The sequence below is a fragment of the Heterodontus francisci genome, chromosome 9, assembly GCF_036365525.1.
Source record: "Heterodontus francisci isolate sHetFra1 chromosome 9, sHetFra1.hap1, whole genome shotgun sequence".
Taxonomy (NCBI): Eukaryota; Metazoa; Chordata; class Chondrichthyes; order Heterodontiformes; family Heterodontidae; genus Heterodontus; species Heterodontus francisci.
Window position 1 is genome coordinate 87,974,430 of NC_090379.1, and position 27,517 is coordinate 88,001,946.

The window sequence follows — 27,517 nt, forward strand, 5'->3', positions numbered from 1 at the left end:
GCATTGTCGAATAATGAAAATGCCTGTGGGCAGACACAATGCAGTTTGAGATTATAGCATTTTAGCCTGAGAGCTTCAAAGGAACTAAAAAGAATACAGGATAAAAAGACACTGCTCTTTAATACATTCTAGATCACAGAAGATCAGGGCAATGAAGTGTATAAATTCCACAGAACTTGCTTTTTTGCAGTAAGTTTGACTGTTGGGGCAATCTATGAAACCACAAAACAAAGATATTGCAATGATTTCAGTTGTTTCAATAAGTTCTACTTGTCTGTAATTTTAATGTACCCTGGATTTTTCCCTGTTATATAGAAGCACTTTATATTCATCTTCTGGATAGGTACACAGTGTATATTTGAAATATATGAAAATAAAAATGGTTTCCCGCTCACCCAAAGGCCAATAAGTTTAGCATGTAAGAACCTGAGCTAAACAAACCCGAAAGACAGAAGACCCATTAGCTGATCTAAGCACAGCATCAGAAGGCATTCTACAATTTGTCAAGATATTAAGGAGAACAAATAGGGTAGGTTGGGAGAAATGATTTCTGCTGGTTGTGGAGCCTAGGACTAAAAGACATAGTCTAAAAATTAGAGTCAGGTCTTTCAGGAGTGAAATCAGGAAACACTTCTACACACAAAGAGCATTAGAAGTTTGGAGCTTTTCCACAAATAGCAATCGATGCTTGATCAATGGTTAGTTTTAAATCTGAGATAGATAAGCTTTTTGTTAACCAAAAGTGTCAAGGTATATGGGGCAAAAGCAGGTATATGGAGTTAGGTCACAGATTAGTCACTGGTGAAACGTGTTCAAGGGGCAAATGGCCTATTCTGGTTCATAACAGTAAGCCTCAGTCAGCGAAGAGAAAAACAGCTCAGATTCTCAGCCCCGATCTTTATCCAGAATCCCTGCCAAATGTGTACTGTATGGATGATAATAGGATCAGGACCTACTGCTGCCCAGTAGGCTTCTGACATTTACCATTAAGGCTTATGCTTGAATAATGTTGGGGAGAGTGCTAGTACCTGGTACTGAAAAGCATCACTTAAATGGTCCTGGTAATGACAGGGATCCTCAACATTTATCAGACACCGATGTAGCATAAGTACAACCGATTTGGTAAATTATCAATCTACTTCAGCAATTTTTCATAAAGGAGGCTGTGAAGCCACAAGGGCTCAAACTTGCACGCTTCATTTCCACAATCCCCAAAGACTTTGCAAAAAAAGGGTTTGAAAGCAGTTGCTTAAAATGGAAAATGATCCTTCACTAACGTGGGCCAAAAATTAACACTGATGACATTTAACATCAGCAATCTCTGCCCGTTATAAATGCCAGCTCATGCATCTTGGAAGAAAAAAACAAGGAGCAATATTCTTTGAAAGTGCGTTGCAAGTGGATAAAAGCATTTAGAAAAGCATTTTGGGTTTTTAATTAATAAAGAACAGAAGTGTTAATTTGTGCAAGGAAATTGTAACAGCTAGAGTACTGTATGTAGTTTTGGGCCCCCTATTATAAAAAAAAAGTAAAGTCACTGTAAATGTACAGCATAGATTCACTAGACTGATAATAAATGGTAAACTGTAATTAATGAGAAGTTTAAACCAAGTTTGCCGGTCAAGGAGGATGCAAAATATCCTATGGTACTATTTAAAGGGCAGGGAATTCTTGCCAAAGATCCCTGCTATACCATCCAAAACAGATGTTCTAATTACTCTCTCAATTGTTTATATTATGATGCCATGGGATAATCTGGATGGACCAAAGGGTCTTTTCCTGCCTGTCATTGGTCGTAACTCCCATTTGTGGAACATTGCTGTGTGCAAATTACTTATATTGCAGGGATTGGACTTCAAAAGTAACCAGCGCTCATAAAACTTGCTGGGTTGTGCCAAGGATATAAAAGGCTCTATAAATTGTTCTTCCCTTTCTTTTCACATTTGTCACCTCCAAAAGCATGCTTGCTGTCAGAGATGACTCTGGGGTTAAAGGACCCATTTGTTCTGTGTGAAAAAATCTCTTGTTGTTGTAGAAGGTTTGAAGTACATACACCAGGGATTTTGTATTGAGCGGGAAGTAAATAATTTGTGTCAATTATTCACTTACACAAATAGGATTGGAACTTTACATCGGTGACCTGAAAAACTCCTGAACTTTTGCTTAATCAGTGCATTCTCACAGCTCACTTACTATCACTTTAGTGGTGGCAAATGGCATTTCAATAAATTGGTTAAATAAGCAAGGTTTAAAAATTTGATCTCGATTCCCTTTGATAACATTTTTTATTGGTTTTGCTGGGAGAATAAAGAATGCTGATTTGGGCTGTTGTAATAATTTACAGATCATCAGCAAATTAGTTATGAACATGTCGAACAAAATGCATCTGGCCTTGCTGACATGCAGCTCTGTTAATTCACCAGTATTTTGCTTGTTAAGTAGTAAATGATAGTAAGAAGTTTTTTTTTCTGAATGATTGCTAATCAGAAGAAATGTAGTTCCACAGCCTTTTTATCAGTTTACCTCCCACTCCTAAAGTTGCATAGCCATCTTCTGATAAATCACTAAATTAACCATTCTTTGTAAAAGCCGATTATAGGGGACATCACAGCTGAGCAGATCCTGTTCTCACCGAATGTCCATACATGCATCTATTTTCTAGATATGTCAATAGATGGCAATTGGGAATGGACATCTGATGCATTTTGTTTTGTGGTTCTTTCAATAGAGTGGGGAGATCAGCTGACTCTTCACAAACAGGAATGAAACTGAAATATTCTGGCTTGTACTAGTTTATTTAGTGAAATTATCTTGATATTAGTAAGGCCAGGAGGTGCAGTGAATGCATAGAACTGTAGAAGTTTACAGTATATTGAAGGCATTTTGGTACAATGGCTGGCTCAACTGGTTGCTAGAACAGTTGAAACCAATGCCACTACCCTGATTTATCTCCAAAATATTGTATCAAATATTTACCTCTTCCACTAAAAGATGGAATGGCTTGTGCTGCTCCCGACAACAAAGCATTGCATGTTTCTGCAGCTCTAACTCTCCTGTCAGTTTTAAATTCATAACCTCTTCCCACTGACTAACAACCACAGAAAATAGTCTTTCCGTATTTACTTGTCTCAAAACCTTTCATAAATTTTAAACTCTTTCCTTAGTCCTCTCTGTGCCTGTGGAAACAGTCCTAGTAGCTCAGGCGGAACTTCTCTTGCAAAGGATAACTCAGAGGCAAGTGTGCCAAAACAGATGCTTGCAATGCAACATATCTGGCACGAGTGCTGCCTTGGAGGCAATGTGGCAAGTGCTCTGACAGCAAATTGCTACTCATATCAAAGATGCTACCACAAGATGCACTTCTATTGGGTCCACAGTTTTGCTTTTAGTCATGTATAGGCTGAGCTCTCACCTTTGAATAAACAAGTGAGCAATGCAGCTTGTCGTTACTACATGAACCTGCTCAATGTTGTGGAAAATCTGGCAGAAATGGCAATGTAGCAACCTCCCCACAAGTACACGGGTATAGTTCCATTGACATTAAATTTCCCGGTGTAAATAGTACTGTGAAAACTTGATATTGTTGGTTAGTGGAAACTTTCCATACTACCAGAGTTGGAGTATGTGCCATTATTCCATTACCAAATCCTTGCGATATATTACAATGGAGCCATGGGAACAGAACTACAGAATTCACATTGATGCAATACTATGAACGCAGTTTCAGATTTCCCAACAAATTTCAATGAAAAATCTTGTTGAGCCACCAGCCAACATTAACTGCCCGTAGCAGTTTGGATTATCAGCCATTCTGCCCCATTTTTATGGCACGTGTGCACTTCATGGTACATTTTTCATTTCATTGCTATTTCAATTTGGATGTTCATATTTCACCATCTAATCATTAGTTCACCATGTTAAATGACTTGAGAAAAAGTGCAATGTGAAGGAGACAAAAAAAAACTCTCCACACAATGTAGATGATCAGAAAACTGAAAAACAGCTGGTTAATACCACAACCCCTGGTTTGAAGTTATCAACCTATTCACGACAAAATATTAAAAAATCCATAACATTTCTTTATTCCCAAAGATCACATTTGACAAAAATTGAAACGTAGGTCAAACTTAATTTTTAAACCAATAGAGTCGAAGAAAGGATAGATACTACCTGACCATAGAATGAAATCAGACATGGATTATTGAGAGTTGAGTAGAGCAGCCTTTCATCTCCTGGGACCACTTAAAATCCAGCCCACTAGAATGATGCAATCAAACTCTCCTCCATTTGCGAACTTTAATAATCCCAACACCTCAATTACACGTGGGCACAAAACTGCAAGTTTGAGAAGTCACACTCGAAGGCCACAGGGTAATTGGCGTTGGAAATGGAAAAAAAGAAAAGCCACAGAGCAAAATTTGATGAAATAATGAAATCCTAGAGGTAGGCTTTGGAGGATCGGATCCGTGTGCCACATTTCAACATAGCCACCCACAGACTGGAACAGTTATTCCGCCGCCGGAGCTGCGGATGAAACCTATACGACTGACTCCGCGCGTGAATGAATAAAACGTGCCGAAATTAGGCCGCAGTCTGGTCTCGGCCGGCAGCGCCCTTTCCAGTCACTCAGTCGCAGGTGGCCCCGGTGTGAAAGACAGTTCCAAATCTCACGCGACCGGGGCCTCACCTACCTGCACCGAATTTGTCGGCAGCACCACTGCTGCTCGAATGCCGCTGTGAAGAAGAAACGCCGCTTTGGGCCCGCTCTCCGCCGCCACTCAGCGCCGTTTCCGCTGCCTCAGGCCTCCACGTTCGCACTGCGCAGGCGCGGCGCCGCAACCGGAAACCAGGGGTCAGAGGTCACAGCCGGTTCCTTCCGAAGCCGGAGAAGGGATTTGTGTTAAAATGGCGGCGTGGCCCTGATTTTTGACATTTGAGCCTCCCCAACAACACACCTTCGCTGGCTTTTTAATCCGATTGTTCTGTAAGATCGTCACTGTCATGTGTACTGGAAATAAAGGGGAAGATGGAAATGCGTAACAGGTCAGGGCACTGAAGCCGTGTCGTCGCCATCTTAGTCAAGGAGGACCCCCCCCCCTCCCGCCGGAGAGATAGAGATAAAGATAAAATGCGAGAGGAGAATTGCTGAAGTAAACAACAACCTCTAGAGCAGAAACTTTTTTTTATTCCGTACACAAAAGTGAAATATTCGGTAAACGGTGACTTCACGGGGGTCACCGGTCATTTCCGCCTGCCATGTGACTTTGTGAGCAGCTGACCTGCGGAAAACAGCAACAGAACTGGAGGAATCTGGACTAAAATTCATAAAAGAACAGGAGAAAGCAGGGCTGAGCCGCTGTGTCACAGCCTGCTGAAGGTCACTAGATACTCCTGTTAGGGGTGGAAAATATTTTCTTCCTCTTTTCAGTAGCCTTTGGATTTTTCTCCCAAATAGCAAAACATGTCCGGAAAAGAAAGGATTGAAGTGTTTCCATCGCGGATGTGAGTATCATGTTTGATTACAATTAACGGACATCGCTGGTTTGGATTCTACTTTAGGGTTCAGACCTGGAAAATTGATTTGCTAAAATGTGCAAGGAATTATGGAATATTAATGTCAGACGGAATGTCTTAATTTTGTCAGGAGTAGGTTTGTTCTAAGGAAACCGAATTTAAATGGCCGGCTTGTTTCTCTCTGAATCATCCACTATTTCCAAACAAAGGAAGTCTCAGACTATTAACAAACTGTCGATTGCTGTAATTCAGTATTGTAAACTCTTCTTCTTTAACCTCATTGTCTCGGGAGACAATGGGTAAGCGCCTGTAGGTGGTAAGTGGTTTGTGGAGCAGCGCCTGGAGTGGCTATAAAGGCCAATGCGAGAGTGACAGACTCTTCCACAGGTGCTACAGATAAAATTGGTTGTCAGGGCTGTTTCGCAGTTGGCTCCCCCCTTGCGCTTCTGTCTTTTTTCCTGCCAACTGCTAAGTCTCTTCGACTCGCCACACTTTAGCCCCGCCTTTATGGCTATCCGCCAGCTCTGGCGAACGCTGGCAACTGACTCCCACGACTTGTGATCAATGTCACAGGACTTCATGTCGCGTTTGCAGACGTCTTTAAAGCGGAGACATGAACAGCCGGTGGGTCTGATACCAGTGGCGAGTTCACTGTACAATGTGTCCTTGGGGATCCTGCCATCTTCCATGCGGCTCACATGGCCAAGTCATCTCAAGCGCCGCTGACTCAGTAGGGTGTATAAGCTGGGGATGTTGGCCGCCTCGAGGACTTCTGTGTTGGAGATACGGTCCTGCCACCTGATGCTAAGGATTCTCCGGAGGCAGTGAAGATGGTATGAATTGAGACGTCGCTCTTGGCTGACATACGTTGTCCAGGCCTCGCTGCCGTAGAGCAAGGTACTGAGGACAGAGGCTTGATACACCTGGACTTTTGTGTTCCATGTCAGTGCGCCATTTTTCCACACTCTCTTGGCCAGTCTGGACATAGCAGTGGAAGCCTTTCCCATGCGCTTGTTGATTTCTGCATCGAGGGACAGGTTACTGGTGATAGTTGAGCCTAGGTAGGTGAACTCTTGAACCACTTCCAGAGCGTGGGCGCCGATCTTGATGGATGGAGCATTACTGACGTCCTGTCCCATGATGTTCGTTTTCTTGAGGCTGATGATTAGGCCAAATTTGTTGCAGGCAGCCGCAAATCTGTCAATGAGATTCTGCAAACACTCTTCAGTGTGAGCTGTTAATGCAGCATCGTCAGCAAAGAGGAGTTCCCTGATGAGGACTTTCCGTATTTTGGTCTTTGCTCTTAGATGGGCAAGGTTGAACAACCTGCCACCTGATCTTGCGTGGAGTAAAATTCCTTCTTCTAAAGACTTGAACACATGTGAGAGCAGCAGGGAGCTGAAAATCCCAAACAGTGTAGGTGCGAGAACACAGCCCTGTTTCACGCAACTCAGGATAGGAAAGGGGTCTGATGAGGCGCCGCTATGCTGAATTGTGCCGTTCATATTGTCATGGAATGAGGTGATGATACTTAGTAGCTTTGGTGGACATCCGATCTTTGCTAGTAGTCTGAAGAGACCACGTCTGTTGACGAGGTCAAACGCTATGGTGAGATCAATGAAAGCAAGGTAGAGGGGCATCTGTTGTTCCCGGCATTTCTCCTGCAGCTGACGAAGGAAGAACAGCATGTCAATGGTCGATCTCTCTGCTCGAAAGCCACACTGTGCCTCAGGGTAGACACGCTTGGCCAGCTTCTGGAGCCTATTTAAAGCGACTCGAGCGAAGACTTTCCCCACTATGCTGAGCAGGGAGATTCCACGGTAATTGTTGCAGTCACCGCGGTCACCTTTGTTTTTATAGAGGGTGATGATATTGGCATCGCGCATGTCCTGTGGCACTGCTCCCTCATCCCAGCACAGGCAAAGCAGTTCGTAGAGTGCTGAGAGTATAGCAGGCTTAGCACTCTTAATTATTTCAGGGGTAATGCCGTCCTTCCCAGGGGCTTTTCCGCTGGCTAGAGAATCAATGGCATTACTGAGTTCCGATTTTGTTGGCTGTACGTCCAGCTCATCATGACTGGCAGAGGCTGGGCTGCATTGAGGGCGGTCTCAGTGACAACATTCTCCCTGGAGTACAGTTCTAGGTAGTGCTCAACCCAGCGGTCTATTTGCTTGCATTGGTCAGTGATTGTGTCCCCTGATTTAGATTTGAGGGGGGCGATCTTCTTGATGGTTGGACCAAAAGCTCTCTTATTGCCATCATACATTCCTCTGATGTTTCCGGTGTCTGAGGCCAGCTGAATATGACTGCATAGGTGTTGCCAGTAGTCATTTGCGCAGCGCCTGGCTGTTCTTTGTGCAGCGCTACTGAGACCATCAAAAATGTGTATTTTATGGAGGAAAATAATTTTTAACTTAAATGAACAGAGTTGGCGTTGTACATTTAAAAAGATGCAAGACCCAGATACATTTTAACAATGCCACATATACTTTGCTCTCTGTGATTTGTTCATGATGCACACAACCAATCATGCCTGTTACCACCAAACAAAATCCAATCTCATTTGTTAGCCAAGTAGTTGTCATGGGGTAAATTGCATATGGTACAATATTTTAAAAAACATGGAATTTACAGCACAGAAACAAGCCATTTGACCCAACTGGTGTATGTCGCTGTTTTGTTCCATGTGAGCCTCCTCTTGCTTTATTTACTTCACATTCCCTATCAATATATTTTATTCCTTTGTCCCTCATGTATTTACTATGAAAATGCTAATGCTAAACTGGAGTATGGCCCTTAATGGATCTCAAGCACTCCAAAATCAAAATGTCCTGTAAACAAAATACTTTTTAAAATAATTGTATGGAATACAAGATAGTGTTGGATTATAGTGGAGTTCTGTTGTATACAATGGCATGGAACAATAAATTGTGAATTTATTGTTGCTATATTGTTGAATTAAAATCTTGAAATCCCCACAAGGACTGCAGTAGTTCAAGATGATGGCCAACCACCACCACCTCAAAGCAACTGGGGATGGGCCATAACTGTGGCCTTGCCAGCGTTACCCACATTCCATGAACAAATTTTAAAAATAAGCATACTATATATATCTGGACTTATGAAATACTGTGCAGTGTGACATGGTAATGGACTCGTAGTTATACAACACAGAAACAGGCCCTTCGGCCCATTGTGTTTGTGCCGGCCATCAAGCACCTAACTATTCTAATCCCATTTTCCAGCATTTGGCCCGTAGCTTTGTATGCTAAGGTGTTTCAAGTGCTTATCTAAATACTTCTTAAATGTTGTGATGCTTCCTGCCTTGACCACCTCTTCAGGCAGTGCGTTCCAGATTCCAACCACCCTTTGGGTGAAATTTCTTTCCCTCAAATCCACTCTAAACCTCCTGCACCTTACCTTAACTCTATGCCCCCTGGTTATTGACCCCTCCGCTAAGGGAAACCGTTTCTTCCTATCTAACCTATCAATGCCCCTAGTGACTCAAACATTGTGGGCATTAGTATGTGAACACATCTACAGGTACAGAATACTTTATAGATAATTAGAAGTGTCTGTTTAATGTCTGAATTTGTGATGTGTGTTTACCCACTGCACATTGTTTCCATGGTGCCTATCTTTTGCATTCTGTCTGATTTGGAAAGGTTCACATTGATGCACTTAGAGCATCTTCAGCATTCCCCATACCAAAATCGTTTAACTGCCGGACATGGATAGGAGTTTCTGAAAAGCATCCTTGTAAAAAAAATTAAAGTAAGAAGCTCTTTGTGTTTGCAGATGGTCATCTTGGTTCACTGGTGGCACTCCCACAAAGGTTGCAGGTTTAAACTCCACTGCAGGATATGAGCATATAACTGAGGCTAACATTTCAGTGGAACAAAGAAGTGCTGCATTGTCAGAAGTGCTGTTTTTCGAATGAAATATTAGACCAAGTCTTGTCTACATGTTCAGGTGGAAGTTCAAAAAAGTGTGCGGCGGGGCTGTGGTTGGCGGCAGGGCTGTGATTAGGGGCAGGGCTGTGGTTAGGGCTGTTCTGATCTGGCCAATATTCATCAGTTAACTAACTATCAAATGCTGATGAAATTGTTATCTGTTGCCCTTTCTATATGTAAATTAGCTGCTGCAAATAATTGCACTTCAACAGTAATTTATTATGAAGCGCTTTGGAACAGTCATGAGAATGTGAAAGGTACGATATTAAAAACTTGTTTTCTTAAGGTAATTGAAGACAACACTAGGAAGAAAAGGAACAAGTGTTTTCAAATAAATATTTTTGTATAAACAATGAGCAGATAATGACACTGGGAACTGGCTTGGTTGAATTTAAAAATGGTACTTATGGTAATTTTTTTTTTTAAGCGAGAAGCTTTTACAGGGTAAAGGCCTGCTTTGGAGAGAATAAAACCTTTTTTTTCCGACACATTTAATATTCTTGTGCTGGTTTAATATTTTCAAAATATCCAGGTGAAATATAGATGACGTTTGTATTGTGTGCTAGCCTCAAATGAATGTTTGACTTCATTGTGATGAAAGCAATTTTTGGCCAATTAATCCATCCAATTTTCTATGAACAGCAACCCAATGTCATTGTGCCTCATTATACTTTCTGCTTAAAAATGTGTGCATTGAAAAGCAATGTCCCCCACTCTAATTCTAAAATAGAAATGAATATTTTATTAACATATCAATAATGAAAACTAGGTACAAAAATGTTGAATCTTTGTTACTCGAAGCTTTCCTATTCAGTAAAAAGAAATGCACACTTACGAGGGTGCCAAAAAATGAGATGGTGTTCTGCTACCTTTGTGCTGAAAAACAAATCAATTTCACATTAAAGTGTATTTTTAAAGAAGTCAATAGGCAGCTGAAAGTAAACTTACTACTTTTTTTTACTCTAGGGCACAGACTATAATGAAGGCCCGTTTGAAAGGTGCTCAGACTGGTCGCAACTTACTGAAGAAAAAGTCCGATGCCCTTACTCTGCGTTTCAGACAAATCCTGAAAAAGATTATAGAGGTGAAATTTATGTTTGAAGACCAACCATTACAAGATTAAACTTAACTATTTTTTCTTCTAACTTACACTACTTTTAGCACAATACAAGTTCTGGCCATTAAATACCATGTCTTTATGGTTTCCTGCCTTAACAGCACTTTCATATGCACTGTATTTTGGCTTTGTGCTGTCTGCACTGGGAAAATGAATCAATCTTGTTTAGTAAAAGTGGGATGTTGGAGGAGAAACATGATTGGAGATTCTACCCTTTACCCCCCAACTGTACTGAATTAGATTGCAAGCAGTTTGCCAGATGGAAACCAAATACTTCTGTTGAAGCAAATGCATTGTGGGTTCAGAGTTGCATGCCTCTTTGTGGCCAGCATAGAGCAATGTTGGTGCAGGCTTGGGGGCAAGTCCTCCACCTACCTTCAGAGCCATAGATGGTTTATAGGTTGATTAAACCAGGGCAAGTGGTAGAAAATGAGGACATCCTCATAGATTTTTGGAAATAACAAATGCTGTTCTAGAGATGAAAATGAATGACATTTTTAAAATTAAAAATGTCAATGTTTGTAGTAAAGTTAAAATAAAATAATGGCTGTCGAGCCCTCTATTTCAGTGCGAGTTCGCACCTCTACTTGTTGGATTTGCATCACTGACATTTAAGGGGATATTTCAGAATACTTAGAATAAGTTTATTCCTACTGTAAAGAAAAATTCAGTGGTTAACTAAAGAAGTTAAGGAAAGCATCAAATTTAAGGAAAGAGCATATAATTGCGCAAAGATGAGTGGCAGGTCAGATGATTGGTCAGAATATAAAGAAAGGCAGAGAATGACTAAAAGGTTAATCAGGAGAAAGAAATTAGAGTATGAGAGGAAGCTAGCTAGAAATGTAAAAATGGATAGCAAGAGTTTCTACAGCTATTTAAAAAGGAAAAGAGTAAGTAAAGTGAGTGTTGGTGCTCTAGAGAATGAGAATGGGAAGTTAATAGATAATAAGAAAATGGTGTATGGGATGAAATGAACAAATATTTTGTTTCTGTCTTCACTATAGAGGATACAAAAAACATTCCAGTAATAGCTGTAAATCAGGAGGTGGAAGGAAGAAAGGAACTTGGTGAAATTACAATCACCAGGGAAGCGGTACTGAGCAAACTGAGGGAGCTGCGGGCTGACAAGTCCTCCGGTCCTGATGGACATCCTAGGGTCTTAAAAGAGGTGGCTAATGAGGTAGTAGATGTGTTGGTAATTTTTCAAAATTCGCTAGATTCTGGTAAGGTTCCATCAGACTGGAAAGTAGCAAATATAACCCGTCTATTCGAGAAATGGGGGGAGGCAGACTACAGGTAACTATAGGCCAGTTATCTTGATGTCTGTCGTGGGGAACGTGTTAGAATCAATCATTAAGGAGGTTATAGCTGGGTACTTAGAAAAACTGAAGGTAATCGGGAATAGTCAGCATGGTTTTGTGAAAGGGATATCATGTTTAACCAATTTATTGGAGTTCTTTGAAGGAGTAACATGCGCTGTGGATAAAGGGGAACCTGTTGACATACTGTACTTGGATTTCCAGAAGACATTTGACAAGGTGCCATATAAAAGGTTATTGCGCAAAGTAGGAGCTCATGGTGTAGAAGGTAACATATTAGCATGGATAGAAGATTGGCTGGCTGGCAGAAAACAGAGTATGCATAAATGGGTCCTTTTCTGATTGGCAGGATGTGACGAGTGGAGACCCTCAAGGGTCTGTGCTGGAGCCTCAACATTTTGCAATTTATATCAATGATTTAGATGAGGGGAGCAATGGCATGGTAGCTAAATTTGCAAATGACAGATAGGTAGGAAAGTATGTTGTGAAGAAGACATGAGGTTGTAGACTGATACAGATAAGTTGAGTGAGTGGGCAAAAATCTGGCACATGGACTATAATATGGGAAAGTGTGAAGTTGTTCACTTTGGCAGGAAGAATAAAAAAGCAGAGTATTACTTAAATGGAGAACGACTGCAGAATTTCAGGGTGCAGAGGTGTTCTAGTGCATGAGTACAGCAAGTAATAAAGAAGGCTAATGGAATGCTATCCTTTATTCCAAGAGGAACTGAAAATAAAAGTAAGGATGTTCTGCTTCATTTATACTGGGCATTGGTGAGACCACATCTCGAATACTGTGTGCAGCTTTGGTCTCCTTATTTAAGGAAGGATGTAAATGTTTTGGAGGCGGTTCAGAGGAGGTTTACTAGATTGATACCTATGATGTGTTGGTAATGAGCGGGTTGTCTTTTGAGGAAAGGTTGGACAGACTGGGCTTGTTTTCACTGGAGTTTAGAAGAGTGAGGGGAGACTTGATTGAAGTTTATAAGATCCTGAACGGTCTAGACAAGGTGGATGTGGAAAGGATGCTTCATCTTGTGGGGGAGTCCAGAACTAGGGGGCACTGTTTTAAAATTAGGGATCGCCCTTTAGGACAGAGATGAGGAGAATGTTTTCTCTGAGGGTTGTGCGACTTTGGAACTCTCTGCCTCTGAAAGTGGTGGAGGCGGGGTCATTGAATATTTTTAAGGCAGAAGTAGATAGATTCTTGTTAGGCAAGGGAATCAAAATTATCCAGGGTAGATGGGAGTGTGGAATTCGAAATACAAGCAGATCAGCCATGATCTTATTAAATGGCGAAGCAGGCTCGAGGGGCCGAATGCTCTACTTCTGCTTCTAATTCGTATGTAACTGTGGTTTTCTCCTCTCAGACTAAGACACTGATGGGTGAAGTAATGCGGGAAGCAGCCTTTTCCTTAGCTGAAGCTAAATTCACTGCTGGAGATTTCAGGTAAAACTATAACTGCCCACATCCCATAAACTATAACTGCCAAAAGATTCCTTTGCAGATTGACCACCTTAGTTGTCCCTAACTAAGGTTTTGAGCAACTTGTCTTTGCCATTGCTGTTTGGAGACTGTGGCTTTGATGACTTGTGTGGCATTCACTTGCTGTATGGGGGCAGTTACAGGTATGAAAAATTGTTGTACGCTGAATTGAAGCCTCAATAGATGTTGGATTCATTTTAATTTTTATTAGTTTGGAGTCCATTTGATGTTTACTCACTTTGCACGACTGGGCTAAATCTGAAGATTTTCTGTCCACAAAAAATACTGTTTAGTTGTGCATAACTAATAATTTTGGGCATTAGTCCATTAACATTATCCTTTTGATCAAATAACCAAGTTGGAATTTATTACTAAAAATGTGCATTCAGATAATTTGAATCAAGTAACTTCAAATTAAGTGAAGTAGAGGATATAATCCAAGTAGACTAATACTGTAGCTGATATACTGGTTCTGTTGTGTGCAGTACTACTGTGATCCAGAACGTGAACAAGGCACAGGTTAAGGTCCGAGCTAAAAAAGACAATGTGGCAGGTATGTTTTTATTGGGATTATCAGTATCTTGTTTCTTTTGTGAAATGTGGCATTTATTTTTGTAACTTGGAACAATATATTTACGCCTGGATGAGCAAAGAGCTTCAGTTTGACAAACTAGCCTTCACGCGTTGACTAACATATTTGTGGAACTCTACGCTAATTGAACAGAAGTGCTAACTATATTCCATTCTCCATTGTAGTATATGTTGGGTCTCATAAGCAAAATTTGTTGAATTCTCATTGGTTGTCCAGATGACTTACTAACATTGCTTTTGTGATGGTTTCATTTTGAAAGCACATTTTTGTCTTCCATCTTTCTCCTGTCCAGTGAAATTTAGAGTAAATGTAAATTATTGAGGGTGGCAGATTCCCACTTTGGTTGTGAGCAATTTCTCACTTATGGTCAAAGCATTGTAAAAAGGATCTAGAGACATTGAACAAGGTGCAAAAAAGATTCAGAAGTATGCTACCAGAACTGAGAGGTTCTAACAACCAGGAAGGACTGAAGAGACTGGGATTCTTCTCAAAGAGAAGGCTGAGGGGCAATCTGATTGAGGTCTTTAAGATAATGACGGGGTAGATGTAGAGAAAATGTTTCCACTTGTCAGTGTGACCAAAACTAGGAGTCATAAGTATAAGTTGGTCACTAATAAATCCAATAGAGAATTCAGGAGAAACCTCTTTACTAAAAGAATAGCAAAAACTTGGAACATGCTACCATAGAGGGAGTTGAGAGGTGAGAAAGGAATGGAAGGGTATGTTGATGGGGTTTGATGAAGAGGGGCGGGAGGAGGCTCGCGTGGAGCATAAATGCCAGCATAGGCCAGTCGGGCTGAATGGCTCATTCCTGTGCTGCTGACTCAATGTAATACCTAACTTGCTTTGTCATTTATCCAGACTTCTCTTCTCAAGTTTGATGGTGTCCTACACTAGGATTCTGCTCAATTATGCAACAAGAACAGAGCAGAACGTTTGATTGGCACCCCATCCACCACCTTCAACATTCACTGCCTCCATCACCAATGCTCAGTGGCAGCAGTGTGTACCATATACAAGATGCACTGCAGCAACTTGCCAAGGCTCCTTCGACAGCACCTTCCAAACCCGCGACCTCTATCACCTGTAAGGACAAGGGCAGCAGATGCATGGGAACACCACTCCCTGCAAGTTCCCCTCCAAGCCACGTACCATCCTGACTTGGAACTATATCGCCTACCTGTTGCTGGGTCAAAATCCTGGAACTCCCTTCCTGGCAGCACTGTTGGTGTACCTATACCACAAGGACTGCAGCAGTTCAAGAAGGCAGCTCTCCACCACCTTCTTGAGGGCAATTGGGGATGTGCAATAAATGATGGCCTAGCCAGTGATGCCCACATCCCATAAACAAATGAAAAAAGAAAAATAAAGCCGTATACTGGTGGAGAGTGGTGCAAAGTGGCTTTGTGCTGATGACCTACCTGCTAAGTTCTTGAATATGACTATGCCCATTAGATTCAGGGTGCTATTCTGCCAAGACAATGGAGGGAAAGAAATGCAACTTGAATTATGTGCCACACCTCCCAGCCACTGCATCAAAAATGGCATTGTTCGAAGCTTGAGAGTAAGTGGCCAGGTTGTCCAATTTCTAGTGTGCATGTGTGTATGGGGTTGTGTGTATTTGAGGGGGGAAGACCGAAAAGGGAAATTGTTTTTTTTTTAAACATAAGATTTTGTGCATATGATGGAATATAAAATATATTTGTTTGCTTTTAGTGCAATTAGTGAATAAATCTCATCTATTTCAACAGGTGTTGTGCTGCCAGTGTTTGAGCATTACCAAGAAGGAGGAGACAGTGAGTAACAATTGCCATTGTTGGTTTCAATTTCAAGAGGGTGGATAAAAGTTAAACTAAATTCATGCAACTGAATTATCATTGTGGGTAGTCTTCCATAGAAGACAGAAATGTATGTGTTGCACCACAGGAAGAATATTATTTGCCCAGATTTTGGTGTAGCATGGTATCCAATTACATATGTCAACTTGTCCTCCAATATTTTTTGTGTGGCAAGTTGCTAAAAGTGTGAGCTTATCATGGTGCAAACAGGTAATCTGGAACCTGAATGAACAGGGTAAGCAACTGTGTATCTTCTTAACCAACCAGATTGAGAAGAAAGTGAAAATTAGAGTGGGTGAATTCAATGCCAAATTAGGTACAGAAAGAGAGATAAAGAAAGATTGGATTAAGAGAGAGGGTAAAAAAGAGACAAAGGAAAAGTTTTAAAACATTTAAATTTTAAAATGACATTTTTCAAACATCTCCAATTAATACCTGGAATGAGATGCCATGCTTCTAATAGTTAATTTTCAGTGACAAAGAAGTTGACTGTAGTAATTAGCATTTAACATGGTTATTAAAAGGGTGCTTCTACTTGAAATGACTAGACTTAATATTCTTGTGGCGAGTTTTGCTCATATCTACTGTGCAAATACAGCAACTTCACACCATTCAATTGTTTTTGGTGAGGCAGACATCAAGATGCCATTTGAGAAGTGACCATGGAGTGGCGCAACTGGGATAGCAACTTTTGGATATCCACATTTAACTCTTCACTTAAAGTTGGTGTACCGTTTGCACAAAAATAACAGCAGTTCACCTCACCATTACTTTGACAGCAAATTCTGGTCTACTACATTATCAGACTTGAATCATAATTGGACCAGGAACAGACCACAGAACAGATGCTTCCATTTGGGTAATGATTACCAAAAAGATAAACAGTATACGTTAGAAATGCTGAAAAAGACCACATCAGGTGCGTCATTCCTCATGGTCAGACAATATCCACGTGTTCAGAATCTGCCTTTCACAGCGCCAGGCATTCTGGTTCTATACTCTGTGTTCTTTGTTAAAGATACATAACTATCTTTAAGATTTGAAATTTGTGTGCATCAGACTTCAAATGGGTCTGCAGCATTAAAAAATCACCCATTATACGTATTGGCTGAACTATCTGTTAAATGTAGCACGCCGAGCCTTCAGAGAAAAAAATACCAATCGTAAGGCAGAAAAGCACACAATTAAACCACATTTTTCAATTATTTTTCATGACTAGCAATCTGGAGCCAGCAGCTGCGATTCATCAGAACAACCAAAGAACTCAAAGAAAATCTGCAGTTATGCTGGTTTTGAGCCAAGATTATAACATATTTAAACATGTATAAAACATTTTCAGTGCAGGTTAAGTGGGACAAAATAACTGCCAAATATCGATTAGTCTTCTCATATAACTTTCTTCCATACAGACCTGCCTTTTAGCTCATGCTCAGGGCTGGAGTTGTATTATTTTCCACAGTTTAGATATCTGAGCTTCCCTTTGATATTTCCCACACTTCGAACATTTGTTGTCTTGGTTTCAGTCTATGACAATAAAACTACTACTTTTATGTCTGGGGAGACTCCTCTGGGGGTTCCTGCAATAAATTATTAAAATCTGGACTTTTGTACAGCCTCCATTCACAGTAATACCTAAATGAATCTTGTGCAGGGTAGCCATTTTCTGCTTTGGACTTCTGTTTCTCCATTTTTTTTTATTTAGAGATACAGCACTGAAACAGGTCCTTCAGCCCACTGAGTCTGTGCCGACCAACAATCACCCATTTATACTAACCCTACAGTAATCCCATATTCCCTATCACCTACCTACACTAGGGGCAATTTACAATGGCCAATTTACCTATCAACCTGCAAGTCTTTGGCTGTGGGAGGAAACTGGAGCACCCGGCGAAAACCCATGCGGTCACAGGGAGAACTTGCAAACTCCACACAGGCAGTACCCAGAATTGAACCTGGGGTCCCTGGAGCTGTGAAGCTGCAGTGCTAACCACTGCGTCACTGTGCCGCCCCTTAGTAAGCCTAAGACTGCCATTTTTAGTAGTCATCTCCGCCACTGTGCTCTGTTCTACCCGCCTGTGCAGTTCCTGGACGACTTCTGGAAGCCATCCTTATGTGCTCTTTTCTCCCTACCCTTCCCTGTCTCATTACCCCTGTCTTTTCTCACTAATTCTTCTGCTCTCCCTCCAACTTGCATGCTTATTGGCCCCAGACATTGCTCCCATAATTGCCAATGAGAAACCTTTTGTCTTCAAGTTCTCAAGTCCTAGACACCTTAAGAATATTACTATGTCAGTTCCAGTCACTGCCACTCCTCCCACACAACCTGCCTTCATCTCTTTACTCATTACTTTACCTCCTGAGCTAACAGTTTCTTTTTCTGCCATATGTGTGACACTAGTTTCTGAACAACTTGCTCCATCTTTGATCTGGTACGTATTGATTTAGATTTTTTTGCATTTCATGGACTTTAACAAAGCTTAAGACATGTAAATTAATTAGATCAGGAAAATATGTATGAGAGCCAAAATCACTGGAAAATTTGCAGTGAAGGACAAACTTTTGAGAAGAATGACAGAAAAAGTGAAAGCTAGATACAGAGCCACAGCAAATGGGAAGGAGTGGGAGGAAACACAAAGAATTGGTAGCAAAGCTGAGTTACTGAAAATAATACTTACCTGGCAGGGGAGAAACCATTATCAGTGGCCTTTGATCTTGTCCTGGGTACTTTGAGCAAATGGCTATAACCAATTCTAGAGTTTCGGGCCAAGGAGTGCGCAACACCATTTGGGTGGTTGTGAAGGATAAGGAGGGAGGTGCACCGTTTGACCGCATCTTCTTCATCCGGAGAATCCTCATTGATTGCTGTGGATTCCAAGCTGCTGACATCCACCGCCTGCAGGACTTACCCAGCAGTGAATATTTTGTTGTGACATTTAAGAATGTGGCAGGTTGCATCAAGCTACTGAAGGTCTTCAAAGAGAAGGGAAACCAGGCGCCGCTGTCCATCCTCACAGCGGAGCCGCTCTTTACGCTGCTGTCACAACGTGACTGGGTGGTGACAATTCACCTCTATAATCCCCATGTTCCTGTCGTGGACGTACTCGCCTTCCTCGCCAGGTACGTTGAAGTGGTCGACAGCAGCACAGATGTCAGGGACCTGCTTGGGATTTGGACCAGTAAGCGGCAGGTCAAGGTGACCTAAAGGTCGATGCCAATGGAGCCATCATACACCCTCCCTCCAGCTTCGCTGTTGGGGGAAATCGAGGCTTCTTAGTCTATGCGGGGCAGCCCAGAGTTTGTCGCACCTGTGGCAAATCTGGTCACATGGCAGCTAACTGCAGTTCAGTTGTCTGCAAGAACTGCAGGAAGGAAGGCCATCAGACTAAGGACTGTAAACAAAGTAAGTTTTGCAACCTGTGCGGTGAGGCAGGCCACCTCTACAAAACTTGCCCCAAATGTTGCCTTAGCTATGCTCAGGTGGCAAGCCCCAAGGGAAGGCCGGGAGTAAGAACAATGAATGCGCCGGGTGCTGGGAAGGAGACAACCCTCCCCCCAGCAAGGAAAGCCCACCTGAGAAGAAGAAAGGGGAGGCAGCTAAAGCCAGTGACCCAACACCTTCGCTGAGCCCGGAAACCCCTCCACAGCCAGATTCAATGGAGGAGGGGGCAGCTGATGGTGAAACAGGTCAGTGGCAAGTGGTAGTAAAGAAAACCACAAGGAAAAATCTGCCTAAAGCGGAAGAGGTCACCATCCAAACCAGTGGTAAGAGGAGGCTACCATCTGAGTCAGACTACAGCAACTCCTCTTCACTAGACAAGCAAGTGTCGGAACGACGGCACCTACAAAAGAAACGACAGAACTCAAGGGAGCTGGAAGATGAAGCCCCCCAGCCCCTGGGCACTGAAAGTTGTGATGGGCCCAGCACGCCCCAAACCCAAGGCGCGAACCCAGCGACACGCCCAGCGCATCCCAGCTCCGGAACACTGAGGGCAACAACGCGTCTGGTGCGCTCCAGCTACGGGAAGCTGGGAGCAGTGATTTTTTACGAGGAGGAAACGACAGCAGAGGACAGCCCAATCCTTGCTGTCTTCAAGACTCCCCCGATGTCACCTCAGCAGAACAAACCCTGCAAGAGAAACCAGGAGAAGTTTCTGAGCCCCACGAACATGAAACAGCTTGTCTACACCATGGGTATGCAGGAACATACCAAAGGACTGGTTCTAGCAAGGACAAATGGTGTGGGAAGCAACAACTAACTTTTTTTTTAAAATGGGTATAAGGGTTCCTTCAATTAACGTGCGTAGCATTGAATCTACTACGCGATGTGTTTCAACCTTGGACTACCTCGCCAAGGTCAAAGCTGACCTTCTGTTTCTGCAGGAGTGTGGAATACCACACCTCAGCACCTACAGGCAACGGTTGAGATGGTGGTCCCATGGGCCATCGATCTGGTCAGGGGGAAATGATTCCTGTTCCTCGGCCTGAGTATTCTGCTGCGGGAAGGTAATTTCACCATCTCTGAGGTAAAGGAGGTGGTGGGCGGTCACCTCCTCGTAGCAGATGTAATGTACAACAATGCTCCGCTCTGGTTGATCAATGTGTACGCCCCAGTTCAATGCAGCGAGCGGCTGACAGTTTTCCAGCAGCTCCCACTACTGGTGACGTCTAGGCTGGTCATCCTCGGCAGTGACTTCAACTGTATCATCAATGCAGCTGGACGATCCGGCAGAGATGACAGCAAACTGGACACTACATCCAGATTCGTAATAGATACAGTAAAAGATGCCAAACTGCACGACGTCTTCAGCAAACCTGCAGACGGAGTGCAGCGTAGTTACACCTGTTCAAGATCAGACAGGTCTGCCCATTCCAGGATTGACTTCCTGTTTGTGTCCCGTACTGTCACGGTCGGATCCACCGACATCAAGCCGGTGTTCTTCTCTGACCATTGCCTCTTACTGGCCGACTGTCACTAACAGGATGACCAGCGGGTTGGCAGGGGGAAGTGGAAGCTCAATGCTACACTGCTAACCCCAGAGAACATTGAGGAACTCAAAAGGGGTTACAAAGGTTGGAGAACTGTGAAACCCCTCTTTGAGTCTCCAGTTCACTGGTGGGAAGTGATCAAGGAGAACATCAAGAGGTTCTTTATCCTCAAAGGTGTTCAGAGGGCGAGAGAGAGACAGAAGGAAATGTCCCAACTCCAGAAAAGTATGCAAAATCTGCTCCGGCTGCAGTCGATGGGGGTGGAGGTCCTCCTTGACCTCGATGAGGTGAAGAGCCAATAGGCCTCGCTCTTTGCCATGGAGGCCTCCCAAGATCATCTTCCGGTCCAGAGTCTGCTCCATTGAGCAGGAAGAGACGTGCTCGCGTTACTGCTTCCAAAAGGTGCGCAGACAGCTCTGTGATCAGAAGCCTGAAGGAAGAAGATGGCTCGGTAACATCTTCGCAGTCCGACATACTAAGGATCAGAAAATCCTTTTATGCTGGGCTGTATGACGCAAAGCCCACAGACAGCAGAGCCTCCCAGTCCTTCCTGTCATCTATCACAGAGGTCTTAGATGACAGCATGAGGGAGAGACTGGACAAGCCGCTAACCCTGGACGAGTCCTTCGAGACGAATAAAACTCCCGGAAGTGATGGCTTACCGGTTGAGTTGTATTCGGCCCTGTGGGACTGGGTCAGCCCGGACCTGCTGGAAGTATACGAGAGTATGCTGCTGGCCGGCAGCATGTCAGAATCCATGAGGAATAGCATCATCACCCTCATCTACAAGCGGAAGGGGGAGAGGGCAGAAATCAGAAATTGGCGGCCCATCTCACTGCTTAATGTTGACTACAAGATTCTGTCCAAAGCCGTAGCCACTCGAGTCAAGTCTGCTCTGGAGTTGGTGATTCACCCTGACCAGATCTGCACTGTACCCGGCAGGAAGATCGCTGATAGGATCGCCTACGTACGGGACAGGAGGGTGGACACCTGCCTCGTCAGCCTGGACCAAGAGAAGGCTTTTGACAGGATATCACACACCTACATGATGGACGTGCTCTCCAAAATGGGGTTTGGGGAGGGAATCTGCAATTGGATCAAACTGCTTTGCAGGAACATCAGTAGTGCAGTCTCAATCAATGGGTGGGAATCAGAAAGTTTCCAGATCTAATCTGGAGTCAGACAGGGCTGTCCTCTCTCCCCTGTCTTGTTTGTTTGCTGTATTGAACCCTTTGCTGAATCTATTAGGAAGGATGCGAGCATAAGAGGGGTGACAATCCCAGGCAGTGGAGGCACCCAGGTTAAAACCTCCATGTACATGGATGACGTCGCCGTCTTCTGCTCGGATCCGCTGTCCGTTTGCAGACTGATGAGCATCTGCGACCAGTTCGAACTGGCCTTGGGAGCCACAGTTAACCACGGCAAGAGCGAGGCAATGTTCTTTGGGAACTGGGCTGTTCGATCCTTTGTCCCCTTCGCCGTCTGGTCAGATTACCTGAAGGTGCTGGGGATATGGTTCGGAAGGGCCGGGGTGTGCACCAAAACATGGAAGGAGCGAGTAGCCAGGGTACAACGTAAGCTGAACATGTGGGAACAGCGATCTCTTTCCATTGTGGGTAAGAACCTGGTCATCAGGTGTGAGGCGCTCACGCTGCTGTACGTGGCGCAGGTCTGGCCCATACCCCACTCCTGTGCCGTGGCAGTCACCTGAGCCATTTTCTGCTTCATATGGGGATCCAAAATGGACCGGGTCCGGAGGGACACGATGTTCAAACCCCTTGATAAGGGCGGGAAAAATGTACCCAACGTCACCCGCATCCCGATGACCACCTTGGTGTGCGGCTGCATCAAGCTGTGCATAGACCCCCAGTACGCAAATTCCAAGTGCCACTACGTGCTGAGGTTCTATCTGTCCCCAGTGTTGCGAAGGATGGGTCTGGTCACATTACCACGGAACGCGCCATCCAGTTGGTCCGTGCCCTACCACCTATCCTTCGTGGAAAAGTTGCTACGAAAAACACCTTTGACCACCAATCCATCAGGCTATGGTCTGCACGGAATGTCCTAAAGGCCCTATGGGAAAAGGAGATGGTGGATCCGGTCGGATGGTTCCCTGAGCAGACTGCCAAAGTCATTTGGCAGTGCCTCATTACCAGAACTTTCAAACAAGCACCAAGATATAGCTTGGCTGGTGGTGAGAAGAGCCCTCCCTGTCAGATCCTTCCTGCACGTCCGGAGTCTCGCACCCTCTGCACAATGCCCTCGAAGTGGCTGTGGTGGGGAAGAGACTGGTTGCCCACCTCTTTCTGGAATGTGGCTTTGCAAAGCAGGTGTGGAAAGAGATGCAGTGTTTTTTGTCAAGGTTCATCCCAAGCAGCTCTAACACATGAGTCTGTGCTCTCCGAACTCTTCCCAGGGACACCCACCGAGACAAACATCAACTGCTGCTGGAGGACTATCAATTCAGTGAAAGGCAACCTTTGGTCTGCCCGAAACATGCTGGTCTTCTAGCGCAAAGGGTTGTCCACGACCGAATATTGTAGACTGGCACATTCCAAGGTTCAGGACTACGTGCTGAGGGACGTACTAAAGCTTGGAGCAGCCGCGGCAAAGGCTCAATGGGGAAAGATCTCCCCCACCAAGGTGAACTGAGGGGCTGGACCCATGGAAAACCCCTCAACTGTATCCAGGAAATATTTGTTTTGCTGTTAAATGTACATAGCATGTAAAATGAAATGGAAGGGTTGTGAGGCAACTCATTCCTGTATTGAAGGAAACTGATCTCTTTTGCACTCTTTGTATTATTTGACTTTGTGCTTTTTGGAACTGTTTTGTAATGTATTTTTTGCAGTTTTTTATGAATAAAGTATATTTTGGAAATTAAAAAAAATGGGTATCTGAATTTCTGAGCAATGCCAAGGAAGCTGAACCTTTTTTGGTTTAATATGATCAAAGCTCCTGTTTGACTCAATGTGAATATTAAAGGAGATCCACCAGTTAACCATGAATTTAAATAGTTGGTTACAGTGCTTCACCTAATTGAACTGGTGTGACCCTCTGAGGTATTTTTTATTTAAATTCCCTACTTATTAGGTTATGAACTGACTGGCCTAGCCAGAGGAGGAGAACAGCTGGCTAAACTCAAGAGGAATTATGCAAAAGCAGTGGAGCTTCTGGTTGAACTGGCATCACTGCAGGTAAGAGGTAGAGGATGCCCTGATTCTGTACCAGAAAACATGTTTTAAGCTATTCAACTATTATGTAAATTATTAAATCAACAAAAACCTACATGCCAACATCTTGCTGGGCATGTATATCGCGTGAAAAAGTTGACTGGCTACAGCCCTGATATAAAGATGTGTTTTGAGACACATCAATGGAAAAACATTGAGAACTTTCTCAACAATTATTGCACTAAACTTGTAACCTTTTATTTATTTCAGACTTCATTTGTGACACTGGATGAAGCTATTAAAATTACTAATAGACGTGTAAATGCAATTGAACATGGTAAGTTATGTATTTTTGCTACTGCTTTGAATTTTAAGTCCAGAGGAATACAGGAACAGCAGCAGGCCATTTAATAAGATATGGCTGATCTGTGACCTGACTCCAGACACCCACCTTGCCCTCATATCCATTAACAAAAGTCTATCAATCTTCAATTTAAAGTTAACAATTGACCTGTTATCAATTGCTGTTTACAGAAGAGCGTTCCAAACTTCTACCATCCTTTGTACATGGAAGTGTTTCCTAGCATCATTCCTAAAAGGCCTGGCTCTAATTTTTGGACTCCACCCCTAGTCTTAGATTCCCCAATTAGTGGAAGTAGCTTCTTTCTCAGTTCCCCTTAACATCTTAAACTTTGATCAACACACCTCTTAACCTTCAATTCCAAGGAATACAACCCTAGTTTATGTAATCACTCCTCGCAATGTAACCTTTGGAGTTTGGGTATCATTCTGGTAAACCTACACTGCAATCCTTCTAAGGCCAACATCTTCCTAAGATGTGATCTCCCACTTGCCTATATTGAAATCCATTTTCCAGCGTTTGGGTCATTCACTTAATCTATTATCTCTCTGTAATTTTATGCTCAGAAAATCTTATGCTTCGGTTAGAAAAAAAATACCCATGGATTTTCAAACTTCTAGTGAGTCCTGCTGGAAACTACCCTTCTGTGACTGTTATGCAAAGATGGGTTTGGACTCTTATGTGATGCCCTCCAGGTCAAACTGCCTGCTGGTGATGTCCAATTTGCACAGTAAGGATAGATAGTTGGGTGAGTTACTGGAAGGTAGCCTTTGTGCAGTCAAAGTGGAAGGCAGGGAAAAGAACTCTGAATCTTTGAACTTGCAGTGTTCTTTCCAGGTTCTGAGCGAATGTTTTGGGAACCTTTGGAAAGGAGTGCTGATGGAAACTGGAATGCAGTACTTTAATTCTTGGGAATTCATGGAATGGAAACATCATATGACAAGTATTTTGAATCTATGGCTATGTGTATAGACTGACTACCCACAAAATTCTTAAAACTTTCAGATTTCCCCATTCAAATTCTAATGATTAGAACAAACTATTGGAATACCAACTTTTACATTTCCATCAGTGAACTATGAAAAACATTTCCCTGGCAAATCTTTTACCCCTTTCCTGAAGATACTAATATCAATAGCCTGCCGTCTCTCCATGGTCCTGTATCTTCCTTGGCTTCAAATATTTATCCAATTTTCCCCTTAAAAGATGCAGTCGTCTCCACTTCAAAGACTGCTTCTGGCAAATCATGCCAGATTTTCCCTGACCTTACTCCTTATACTGAATTTTAAACTTATGACCCCTAATCACTGATTTCCCAACTAGAAAACCTTGTCTATCAAAACCAGATGCTAAACATGCTGTCAATGCTGCCATAGATTGCTGTAGTGGAAAGTGTGGTTTTAATATTGGCTGCTTCCTAATAGAATCCAGTTATCAATGGGTGCTCTAAGGTTTGGGGCTGAATCCTCTCCTTTCTATATTTATTCATGATGTGGAGCAGGGCATAGATAATATCATCTATACCAAGTTGTGTGGTAAAATCAGAACCTTAGAAAGAGGAAATAGATTGGGGAAGCAAATGCAAGATTGTCAAATGTCTTTCCATATACATTAAGACCCAGTACACATGTACAACAACAACTTATATTTATATAGCACATTTAACATGGTAAAACATGTGTGAAATTCTGGTATGGAGTATTACAGGAGTGTGTGAAAGTTAAAGATGACTGGAAGAGAAACTGGAGTGATTTTGACCACTCTGAAGGTTCAAGTGCTATGTCAAAGAGTGATCATAAACACAGATGAGCATTTAACATACAATAAAATACTTGATCACTGGGATTAACTATTCTATAATATACATCAATATTGCGCAGGGATAACCACTTAGCTTTTTCTGTCAAAATTGCCACTTTCATTTACCTGTTAGAAATGGAAAATATATATTTTCCAGATAGCAACATAATTTTTACTTACATGGATGGGAAAGAAGCAAAATGCTGCATTCCTAAGAACTTCAGGGTAATCTTGTACCAATACAGGACTGGAATGGATTATTGGTGATCGAATCATACATTCGTTATTAAGTTACCTGCTTGATCATGACTAATCAGTGTCCCATTTTACTTAAGTGATAATTCCTCGGATTGAACGCACATTGTCTTATATCATAACTGAGTTGGATGAGCGAGAAAGGGAGGAGTTTTATAGGTAAGTGATGTAAGATTAAGTTTTTAGTATTCACGAGCAAACTATTGTCAGCTGTTTTCCAACATTAGAATTTTCACTGTCAGAGCCTCTTCAATAAAGATCTTAACATACATCGAAGTACATATACACAGAGCTCTGCTTCATTCATCTATAAGTGCAGTGCAATCCGATACTGCTTCCAAAATACTACCATTAGGAAACTGAAATTAAATTAAAGTACTTTTTAAGCTTTACTATGGTAAAGCAGTGGTATTTCAGTATATGTTGAATGAGAAATTGGTATTTGTTCTTCTGCCCATGGTATAGCATGGAGAGAAATCCATTCCACCTCCAGATTTCAGTGACTAACAGCGGGGGTGGGGGGTGGTGGTGGAAGAAGGAGGAGGAATCTTTGATGTTTGCTAGGATACCTAATTAAATGTCACAGGTTACTGTTTATCTTTGCTTAATTTTTTGAGGCAGCGTTGAAAACTGTTGATATGTTTAATTAATGGCCAGTTTCTTCACATCTACAGGTTGAAAAAGATTCAGGAAAAGAAAAAGCAGTTGAAAGAAAAGAGAGAAAAAGAGCAGGAAGGTCAGAGGCTAAAACATGCCAATGCACCAGCCAACCTACTTGAAGAAGAGAAGGACGAGGACCTGCTGTTTGACTGATAATGAGTGGCTTTGGTTGTCTGTTACTCGTTGACGTTGCAAACATTTTGATCTTGACTATTATTAACACTTGTGATGTATTTGTATATTTGCCATATTTAATGAAGATGTTTGACCTGCCAACCCAGTTGTGATTGCCAGGTGGATGTAGAATTCTGTAGGTTCACAGGTTTTTATTTTACATGTAAACAAAACATTTGATTTCTTGCATGGTTGTCATCAGTGCCCTGTGGGGTCATGAGTGCTTTTCAATTGCCTAATTATTCACGGTTAAGAATTGCTCATAGCCAATAAAATATATTCCCTTGCA

The 27,517-nt window shown here is 42.6% G+C and overlaps 2 protein-coding genes across 2 annotated transcripts in view; one reads left to right on the plus strand and one right to left on the minus strand.

Moving 5' to 3' along the window:
- The window catches only part of LOC137373896 (eukaryotic translation initiation factor 2 subunit 1), a 28,622-nt gene extending 23,794 nt beyond the window's left edge, over window positions 1-4,828 (minus strand). The window contains exon 1 of the mRNA XM_068039437.1: window positions 4,692-4,828. The gene's annotated coding sequence lies outside the window, so the exon portion shown is untranslated. The remainder of the gene's footprint in view (window positions 1-4,691) is intronic.
- Window positions 4,829-4,857: 29 nt separating this feature from the next.
- atp6v1d (ATPase H+ transporting V1 subunit D) lies at window positions 4,858-27,517 on the plus strand. The gene is made up of 9 exons (XM_068039438.1): window positions 4,858-5,502; window positions 10,434-10,551; window positions 13,274-13,353; window positions 13,875-13,942; window positions 15,733-15,777; window positions 23,899-24,002; window positions 24,249-24,315; window positions 26,475-26,553; window positions 27,069-27,517. The coding sequence occupies exons 1-9, from the start codon at window positions 5,462-5,464 to the stop codon at window positions 27,205-27,207; spliced, it is 741 nt and encodes a 246-aa protein (XP_067895539.1). The 5' UTR covers window positions 4,858-5,461; the 3' UTR covers window positions 27,208-27,517.